An 11,234-nucleotide genomic window follows, 5' to 3' on the forward strand; every position below is an offset into this window, starting at 1 on the left:
AAATGAAAGATTTAATCACTGACTTTTATCTGAATAAACAGACATTTCATACCCATGTGAAATGTATAGTCAATGTCCATTGAGTACCAGAACCTGCATCTTTACCAACTCAAAACACACTGAGTGCACTTTTTCAGCAAGATATGTAGAGATGATAGGTGTGAGATGTGGGTATGTTAAAATTCAACCAATCATCTTATATCTGCAAGTATGATTAAATTAATAGTCAGTAGAACTCAGTGATTCCTCCAGTGATGCATCATTAAATAAAGATATAAAAATACCCCCGCCGCAGCAAACCTGCAGACTAAGTGAATTTCCATTTGCCTGATTGGATTTACACTAAAATGTCTTCTTAAAAATATTACATTTATTCCCTATTTGAATAGAATTAGTTTAACGAGTACTTAGGTTTGCTGCAACAGGGAGGGTAAAGTGTGTTTTTTTATGTTAATAGTTTAGTAATAAATAAATGCATTTTCCAAATTTGATCAAAATATGTTCATAAACAAGCAAACTACAACAGTTTACTTATTCTCCATAAGAATAACATGGGAATTTTAAATTTACAATTTTTTGGAATTTTCTCAGTAACAATTAGGCGCATAATAACGCTTAAACATACTCAATTGTTTGTTTTTTTAAGCTCTACAAAATGGTTTGTAAATAAATTGCTAAATTTTATGTTTTTTGTATCAAAAATGGGAAAAACCAATTTTTACCCCATAAACCCCCGTTCCCAAGGTCCGATTATGCTGGTTTGCGAATTCGTTCGAATAAATGTAGGTTTACACGCTTATACCAAATTTTGTCAAAATCGGATCATTTTTGCTGATCAAGTTATCGTGCTAACGGACACATATTCAGGGTGTTTTTTTTTTAAATTGCATCTTTATTTATATAAAAACCGCAATAGATAGAAATATGCAGTTTGTGGGAATCGTCTATTGACGTAGGGGGCCCAATTGTTTTGAATTCAACGTTACATTCACATTCCCCCCCTGCCCCCAACTTATTTTTTTTTTTAATAGCAAGGTACCCCTTGTGACATATCAAATGAAAGAACATGAAAAAAGAAAATGTTTTATGAAAAAAAATTGAAAATCGGTTCATAAATTTGCGAGATATTTCCCCCCCCCCCTTCCCCGGAACTTAATTTTTTTTTAATAGCAAGGTACCCCTTGTGACATATCAAATGAAAGAGCATGAAAAAAGAAAATGTTTGGTGAAATTTATTTTACCTACGACCGTTTTTTAAAGTAGCCATTTCAGTCCAGTTCTTAGAATTGAAAAGTTTCACTTTACAGCTGTTTACTTTCATATCCGCATAGTTTCATTTCATATCCGCATAGTTTTCTCATATCCACACAGGTAACGGACCAATGAGGTTCAAGTATTGAGAGAAAAGAATTAAAATTGTAATGCTTCGAACGTCAACTAATCAGCTGATCAGCTGATCAGTTGACCAATTTAATTGTTGATCCGACTTGTTCATGTTGATACTCGCGCATTCTTAATTAAGTTGGTGGAAGTCCAAAAATAAATGAAATATTTGCCGAATTGTACCTGATACAATATTATTTATGGTAAGAATGCTGCTAGTAATGTAATATTTAACGAAGTTTAACAAACACGTAATTACAGGAAATCAGCTGATTATACAACAAGTCGTTGCATCACTTTCAGTGGCAATGACAATACAAGAAAACATAACCTCTCTAAAAAGTTATGAGTAGTTATTGTTAGTAATTAAATCCAGATTGATAGTAATTAAAAAACGGTCGTAGGTAAAGTAGTGTACGCAACTCGCGTTAATAGTCTTTACGACACTCGTAGAAGTTTTTAAGGCACTCGCCAAGGCTCGTGCCTTAAATTTTCTACTCGTGTCGTAAAGACTCACTTAACGCAATCGTTGCGTAAACTACTATTTCATTTCATATGTCACAAGGGCGGGTACCTTGCTATTAAAAAACAAGTTATGGGTAGGGGAAAAGGAGGGGGGATTATCTCACAAATTCATGAGCCGATTTTAAATTTTTTTTCACCAAAAATTTTCTTTTTTTATGCTCTTTCATTTGATATGTCACAAGGGGTACCTTGCTTTAAAAAAAATTAAGTTACGGGGGGGGAGGGGGGGAATATCTCGCAAATTTAAGAACCGATTTTAAATTTTTTTTCATCAAACATTTTCTTTTTTCATGCTCTTTTATTTGATATGTCACAAGGGGTACCTTGCTATTTTAAAAAATTAAGTTGGTGGCCGGGGGGGGAAAGGGGGGGAATGTGAATGTAACGTTGAATTCAAAAAAATTGTGCCCCCTACGTCAATAGATGATTCCCGCCAACTGCATATTTCTATCTATTGCGGTTTTTATATAAATAAAGATGCAAGTTTTTAAAAAAACACCCTGTATATGAATTTGAATGGACGGTATTTTTGGCCTCTAGGGACCTCAAAACGAAAAAGTAAATTGGTCTTGGGTCCAGGTCTTACCATGAGTACTACGGTAATAGCTTATTCCCTATATGGGAAATTCGCTAATATTCCCTAGATGGGAAATTCGCTAATATTCCCTAGATGGGAAATTCGCTAATACTCCCTGTATGGGAAATTCTCTAAAACAAGGCAACGTTGAAAATGTTCTCTTCAATAACAAGAAAAAACTCCATGCATGCAAGTAACTCACAAACTTGTGTGGTTGAACTGTTATATTTAATTCCATTGTTGCATTTGATTGTTTCTGTCAACTCTTGTCCTCAATTCTTAAACATTACTTTTGTAATGTATTGTAATGTATTTTAGCTTCTTGAAATGATATCATGTTTCTCTCAGCAAGCTAAGCTATAACTAAACTACGGCTGATCCTTTTCTTCTGTAGAATTAAAATGATTCTTTTTTGTGCAAATAAATTAATAAAGATTCTTGAGTTATGACTACATTTATATGCTGTTCATCAAAATCATTAACTCCTTATTTATATTATTAACAGCATTTATCAATCTTGTGAGTGTAACTAGAAATATAATAATTTCTATGTAAGTTAATTTTGTAGGGTACAACTAATATCCAACCTCCTAACCTATTCTGATAAGGAAACTTAAATGACAATGCACAACCAATTAAGTTTTATTTCTTAATTATTTTGTTTTTTGAAATCAGTTTTAATTCAGTGTTAAAATATGAGTCACATTGATAGTGGGAAATTGAGTTCTAAATTTACATTGGAAAGCTCTGCTACAACAAAGGGACTATAATAGCAGGGTATCTGTCATCAGTCCTAGATTGGCTGTAGTCCAAACAACGGATTACAATTGAGGAAAAATAAATATTCTTTCCAAAGTAAAGCTCAGTACAGTAACCATTATTTAATCTGGAATTTTTTTGTTAGTATAATGAATTAACAGTTTTAATCCAGCAACTATACAGGGTGTCCCGGAACTCTCTACCAAAATTTTAGAGCATTGTTCCTGAGTTAGAAACATGTGTAAATACCATATTTAAATTGTCCGGAAATCCTTATTTACTTACACAGCCGCCATTTTGTTTTTTTCACATATTAATTTTTTTCCAAAGAATGGTTTAATTTACGAAATTGAAACTTTGCACAAACATTTATGACAACCAAACAAAGATAGAAAAAAATTATGAAGATCTTCCAAATTCATAAAACAAAATGGTGGCCATTGATTTTTTTTTTATAAAATCAACGGTTTTTGAGTTATTTAAGAAAAAAAAATTTAAATCGCCGCCATTTTGTTTTATGAATTTGGAAAATCTTCATAATTTTTTTCTAGCTTTGTTTGGTTGTCATTAATGTTTGTGCAAAGTTTCAACTTGGTATGTTAAACCGATCTTTAAAAAAAGGAAATAAGTGAAAAAAACAAAATGGCGGCTGTGTACAAAATAAGGACTTCCGGCCAATTTATATATGGTATTTACATATGTTTCTAACTCAGGAACAATGCTCTAAAATTTTGGTAGAGAGTTCCAGGACACTCTGTATAAGACAAACTAATCTTTTGAAGATGATTTATTTATAGCAATTTTTGTTATTGTTACAACAATAATTTTAATTCTGAGTACCTAATTCATTTTTCATTTTATATAATTTTAAATTTAAAATGTATAACATGTAAGTAATTTACCAAACGTCTTAAATTGTTATCATAGAAGATAAATCTCTGACTTGCCTTGGACGGTTTTAAACCTGCGAAACTTCAAATTTTTGTAGGTAAGGGGTGGCTTGTTGCAATTCCATGACTTGTGGATTTTCTGTTTGGATCTTTTTTTAATTACAATGTCTTCAAAAATATATTGCTCAAGAACTATAATTTTTTTTCACTGTTTAAAAATATATTAATTTTTTATCGTATAAAGCTATCCCAAAAAGGATAAGAATTTACATAGCCAAAGTATATATTTTTCAGAGTGTTTGAACAACAGTAAAAAAGACATGTTTGATAAAATCAAGTTGGTGTTTGCGTTGCATGCTGGATATATCAGCTATTGGCGGACTCTTATCTTCCTCTGCCAACAGCTCACTGCCACACTAATTCTTGAAATGATTGTCCAGTCCTGTGCGGATCTTGCCACTAACCAACTCAACTGCCCATTGTAGTGCCACTGCCTCCCGAATAGTTGGATACATTTGAACGGATTTAAATAATCTTCAAGTAAGTATAAATTGAGTTTCATATTTTGAAAATGAATTAGCAAGTGAATGAATTATTGCTTTATTCCACATAGCAAATACACACATATTCCTAATTTTTACAAAGATCTACTGGATGTTACACACATCAGATAAAATACAACTAAGTTACTAATACAACAACATTGTGATTTTAATATTAAAGAACCAAATATACTTTATTGATCTGTTGTTCAATACTTTTACTCTGGTTTCATATTTTGGTACACATTTGAATATATTCTATATTTAATTACATATGCTTATAAAAGAATACAATTAAACAATTTGAGAAATAGCTATAGTATAGTATATTAAAAGAATATTAAATATTGCATTAAAACGTCACAATATTGTGACAAAACTAAAAAATTTAACTAGAAAAAATTTTCATTTAATCACATATGGTCGAAAAGTTATCTGTTTGTCTTTCATTTTTTTATGGTATAAACTTTTGATGTATTTCATAGACATATCCTAGTAGTTTTAGGCGTTGTGGGTAAAATCTGTTAAACCTCGTCCACACAGTCTTGCTTAATGTTAGATTGTAGTTTGAATCGTGAAAAAATAATTAAATATCCCTGATGGAAAAATTTTTTTCTTGATACCTCTAGTACGAGACCCTGGATGATATACTAATTTGAAAACTATTTCCCTAAATATAGGCCTACACTAGATTTAGAAGTCCTAAAAAACAGTTAGAGTGTAATATCTGTCGGTGAGAGGAATGCCAACTCTGTAAGAAGTTTGACTAATGGGCTAACATTACTTAGTACCCTAGTGTCTAGTCAAATGGCATTATTCCAAAAAACATTCTTTCAAATCCCAACAAACTATAGAAAATGTGTAGAAAGTGTGTAGATGTATCGTATCTTGATTTGTTGCAAGCACATGCATATTGCTAATGTATCAATCCAACTTATATTAAAGTTTTTCAACGGCAGATGTTGTTTGCTAAGACACTGTTTATTAGTATTGAATTTAAATATTCTCAAGACCTTATTTTTAAGCCTATGATTTCATGAAAGGGTTGGCATGATCTGGACTAATAAGGTTATAGTTTTCTTTTCCACATTAAGACTAATTTTTATGACAAGTGAATCAGCTATTCTGATTAAACTAAGTCTTAAAAGAAATATTTCATGTTTCAGCAACAATCAATCATGCTTAATTCCTCTGTACAGACAAAACTGTTTAAAATAGGAGCGATTTTGTCTATAACTCAACCTGTATACATTTTAACATGGAAAAATCTTAGTAGAAAAGCTTAGAGTTTACACATTAAAACAGTCAACACATGTTTCTACTACATATCCCTTTAGTATAGTGATAAAACTTAACCACGATTGATGTTCTCTTTATTTATGGTTGTACCAAATGTCATATTATATATGTATATTTTATGGACTATTCAAAAATGCACAATAAATTATATATACATTTCATTGTATACATCTCATGGAAAATATTTTATACAATTTGGAAATAATTATTGTCTTCGTCAAAACTTTCGAGTTTGAGTGGATATATCCATTCTGGGTCCCTCTGATCCCAAAAAAGTGGTTTTTGAAAAGTTGTCTGTCCGTGTGTTTGTATGTGTGGATGTGTACAGGGCTACAGACCACACCTGTAGTCCGATTTTGATGAAATTATGTAAGTAGGTATTAATCCATGGTATCTCCAGGCATTTTTTTTTAATTTTAGTGAATTTCCCTATAGGGAAGTAGCTATTACCGTAGGTGGGCCCGGACCGGGACCGATTTAATTTATATATATAGTTATATGTATATATAAATTTGGTTTTAAGGTGTAAGGCGGGATAAACTTGAATGAGTTCGCAAACCAGCATGATCGGACAATGGAAACGGGGTTTTACGGGGGGTTTATAGGGTAAAATTTGGTTTTTCTCATTTTCGACTCTCAAAACACAAAATTTCCCAATTTCTCTCTAGACCTTTTTAAAGAGCTTAAAAAACAAATAATTTAGTATATCAAAGTGTTTTATACGGTTATTGGTAACAGAGAAAATTCTAAAATTTAAAATTCCCATGTTATTCTTATGGAAAATATTGTAAAATGTTGTAGTTTGCTTGTTTTATCAAACTTGGCAAAGTTATTTATTTTGTACTAAGCTATTAATAGTTTACTAAAAACCACACATTATTAGTTGTAGCAGCAAACCTAGGTACGTGTTAAACCTAATGTTATTTAAATAGATTAATTAAAAATCAATTCAGACAAATGGAAATTCACTTAGTCGGCAGGTTTGCTACGGCAGGGGTATTTATTTTTAATGGTGATTTTTCCCATAAAACCCATAAAATAACAGAAAAATCCAAGTTTCTCAATAACGGCCCGAACGATTTTAATAAAAATGTTGTATGTTATAGTCAAATTCTGAACAAGATGGTACAAATCCCATTGCCGTAAAAATTATGTTTCAAAAGTTATTGTAACTACTGTAATGTTATTTTTCCAATAAAATAAACACACAAAAAAAAAATAACAAAAAAATTGAATTTTTTTATAAAAGCTGGTTTTGTTTAAAATAGTATGTTATAGTCCTTTAAATTTTGAACAAAATTGTACAACTGCCATTAGTGTACAAATTACGGCTCAAAAGATATTGTAACTAATCTTATTTTACCATAAAAACCCATAAAATAACATAAAAATCTGATTTTTTTAAAAGCCGGTTTTGATTAAATTAAAATTAGTATGTTATGGCCTTTATAATTCTAAACAAAATAGTTCAATCCCCCATTGCAGTAAAAATTACAATTCAAAAGTTATTGCAGCTTTTGTTGTTTTATAAAATATCGTAGTTACTCCCACCGCTTACCCATGATAAAGGTTGTTAACAAACTAATGGGAGAAAGTATGTGTCAGATTCCTGACACCGTTTATTTTTGTTTATAAAATTACTCATCAGCTCAAGGTGAAATGAAAATGAATTTTCAAGGTGAATAAAAAATAAAAATATTATTATTAATTATGGTTATTCTATATTATTAAAAATTATTTTTTTCAGGAAGAAATACAGATAATTATTATGTTATTTGCATAGTAATAAAACCTAATTTAAATTTATAACCTCTTACTAATAGGTTGTACCAAAAATGTTCATACTCTAGGCCTATATTTATACTATTGAACTATATGTAGTTTGAAGTTACTATATGTATTTCTTATGGGTCATAAAAAATCATCACCATAATTAAATATAAAATTTATTATATACATTTTATATGAACTCTTCTCTACCTGAAAATAAGTCTTGTTTGTCAAACATGTTTCGACAAAATTAAATGTTTTTTTTTATGACTAATAAAACTGATATGACTAATATAAATGACTATTATAAAATCAACTGACCTTGAATTTTGAAGTCAGCAGACAAAGGAAACAAGAATCCAACCGCTAACACTATAAAATATACCACCGAATGGCTATCCTGCTAGCCAACATCGTTAACTTTACATCCATGCTTAATAAGTCAATAAGTTAATTATGAGCTTTAATACTCGTATATGTCAAATACTGGATCTGTATTACCCATGGCACTTCACAGAGGACCCAAGTAGCCATAAAATGACCGATTGGCAGTTCTAGTGTCTAGACCAGCTCTAGCAAAATATTATTATGTAAATGTAATATAATTTAATCAAGTACAAAAACAAAAAGACAATAGCAGTGATTGTGTCTGCATCTTACAACTGACAACAAATGCCAGCAACAGAAAGCCTAGGATACTACTAGGTAGACTGTAAACATTCTCTTTAACGGTAAAATGTGCAAAATAAACTCGAAAGAGATTACAAGATAATAATTTCTGAGTAAATTACTTCATACTGAGTAAACATTGTAAATGGGAGATGTAAAATATGCTTAATATTAATGCTGCTGATCTAAAAAAATATTTATTTGAATCTCAAAAATTGTTTTTTTTTGTAACTACTAATTCAAATCAGCAGTAGGACTAAAAAAGCCTGTATGTTTTTAGTAGGAGTTTTGACCTGTAAAATCGTCTAAACTTGTTCCTTGACTTTCTTCTTATGATGCTTCTCGTGATTAATGATCGCCCAGTCACTGGCTTCTACGCCCTTGTATTCTAATCACTAACAGGCAAATAAATTGTGTTGTGACGTGGTTGTATAATAAATCACAGTATATTGCACAAGTGTATATAATTTTGTGTATCTGAACCAAACAAATCTGGGAAATGCTTCTAAGTATTTACAATAAACATTTTTTTAATGTACACATTTTTGATCCTAGGTTGATCCCCGTTTTGCCTGCTACCCCAATCCCCTCAAAATCATGGTTGCACTGTATGTTCTACTTTATAAGATTCAATATAAAATGGAATAATTATACATATTTTTGGTTTTATTGTGTATATTTCTGTCAATAATAAGCCTTTGGTAAGAAAATACTTTTATAAATTAGTAAAATTTAAAATCTGTTTGGTTGTACATTCACCCTTGAAGAGCATGCAGCTTTAGATACACGTGATGACAGTTTTCTAAATCTATCAAAGTTGAAGTGAATTATTACTCATGATAAGTTTTTTTGCAGATGGGGAGGAAGAAGAGTAAACCAAAAGGACATAGAACTCCATCAAACAAAGCAGATAACTCAAATGACCGAGATGAAGAAATAAGCTATAGTAATTCAAAAGAAACTCAGATATTGGTTGAAGAAAGTGAATCAAGGTTAGGAACATCAAGTGAAACTGAAAAATCTGCAGTTGACACTCATATGGATGGGACTGACATTGAAATTTTGTTTGAAAACAACCGTTTAAACACTGAAAGAGTAGTGGGTAGAGAGTATTTCATCCACTCCTTATGCCAGGTATGCAAAGAAGAGCTATATAATAGAGTGTTGTGTCCAAAATGTAAACTGGTAAATTACTGTTCAGACAACCACAGAAAACAACATTGGAATGTGCACAAAGATCTATGTAAGGCAATAACAGAATTATGCACAGACAGACAAACAGACCATATTATGGAAGGTTCACTCAACTGCTCAGCCGAAGAGTTTAGGATCTTCAGGTTCCGGAACATGGTGGAGTGTGAAGCTAAGGTGGGCAGATCTCTAGACAGATGGGAGAGGGAGATTTTCATATTTCCCAACGTTTGTGGTATCTGCCACCAATATGATTCTAAAACTCTGGACATTTGTAGCAGTTGCAAACACAGTGGATTCTGTAAAGATCATCGAACTAATGATCACAACAAGTGGTGTGAGTTTTTATTACGATACAAAAATATTATTAGAGATCAAAGCAAATTCGGTATTGTCTGTCCATCTGTACCAAGAACTAAACTGTCAAAAGTTTTACCAAAGCTGCAAGATATGAAGCAGTTGTTTAAAGTATTTTTGAACTATAAAAACACTTATGAGTATTTTGAGTTGGCTGAAATAACAACATATCCACTTACAACACTGAATGCTTTATTGGATATGAAAACTGACAGACAACGAACAAAGGTTACAATTCATGTTATTGGTGCCGAAGCAGATTTTGAGATAAATCAACCTAAAAAGTGGGAATACTTCATTTTACACTTGATCCCAGAGTTGAAAAATCTCGAGATTGAGTTCATCGGTCCGGAATTGAGGCCTACACCAGAGCAAAAGACTATTACAGTATGTTCTAAATGTAAAGAAGCTAAAAAGTCTATGAATCTCAAGTTTCATAGGGATCTTTATCATTTATTTTCTAAGAAACCTAAGTTTTCCAAGCCTCATCTGATCTGTGTGTTCAACCCAGGATTATATCGTACTACTGGTTTCAACAATGAGGACACGTGGAGTCCTACTATAGAGAGCATGTTTGATCAAGACTGTCCGGTACTCACAACTGCATATACACACAAAGAAGTGCATTTGGATGTGCAGCGAGTGAAACAAACTCAAACCATTTCTCTTGTTGGTGAGCCAATGTTAAATCCCTTTTCTAGTTTGAAACCTAGTTTGAATCTTGTAAGTGATGAGGAGTCTCCTGTAATTTTCAAAAACCATTATTATTGTATCATGTGTAAGGCTTGATTTTTTACATGATCTTAGATTAACACTGGATAACATTTGTAAGCTGCAAAATTCTGGATTGAGTAGCTTCATTTACAAAAAAAAACCGTTTCACGCTTCAAATTCAAATTTCAATTTTGTGGACAATAGTACTTGGTCCAAACACAGCAGGCCTTCTTATAACACAGTACAGCTTGATAATGTTCTAAATTAAAGTAAATTAATCTGTATCTCTGTGTTTGTACATTGTATGAAAAAGGAACAATAAAGATTTATAAAAATTAAACTTGTAGATAGTAAACACATGTGTTACATTTTATAGTATTTTATGTAATAAAGTTTATTGGTTTAATGCTGGCATTTTATTGAGATGATGTATTCAAGTTGATTATACAAAGGCCAGAAGTCAAAGCTATGTTAACCTCAATCCTAGTTGTTGAAAGACAAAAAAATCATTACATTGATTCATTCTCATTATTGTAGCATTTTGAATAGTATATATGG

The 11,234-nt window shown here is 31.4% G+C and overlaps 1 protein-coding gene across 1 annotated transcript; it reads left to right on the top strand.

Annotated features, from left to right (window-relative positions):
* The first annotated feature begins 4,540 nt into the window (after positions 1–4,540).
* On the top strand, positions 4,541–11,082 carry LOC128997927 (uncharacterized). Its single transcript, XM_054423760.1, has 2 exons — positions 4,541–4,674; positions 9,270–11,082. Exon 2 carries the CDS (start codon positions 9,270–9,272, stop codon positions 10,749–10,751), a length of 1,482 nt encoding a protein of 493 aa, XP_054279735.1. The 5' UTR covers positions 4,541–4,674; the 3' UTR covers positions 10,752–11,082.
* The last annotated feature ends 152 nt before the right edge of the window (positions 11,083–11,234 follow it).

This window comes from Macrosteles quadrilineatus, unplaced genomic scaffold (assembly GCF_028750875.1).
Source record: "Macrosteles quadrilineatus isolate MER2022 unplaced genomic scaffold, UCM_ALF_1.0 Scaffold_7__1_contigs__length_78375512, whole genome shotgun sequence".
NCBI classification, from domain to species: Eukaryota; Metazoa; Arthropoda; class Insecta; order Hemiptera; family Cicadellidae; genus Macrosteles; species Macrosteles quadrilineatus.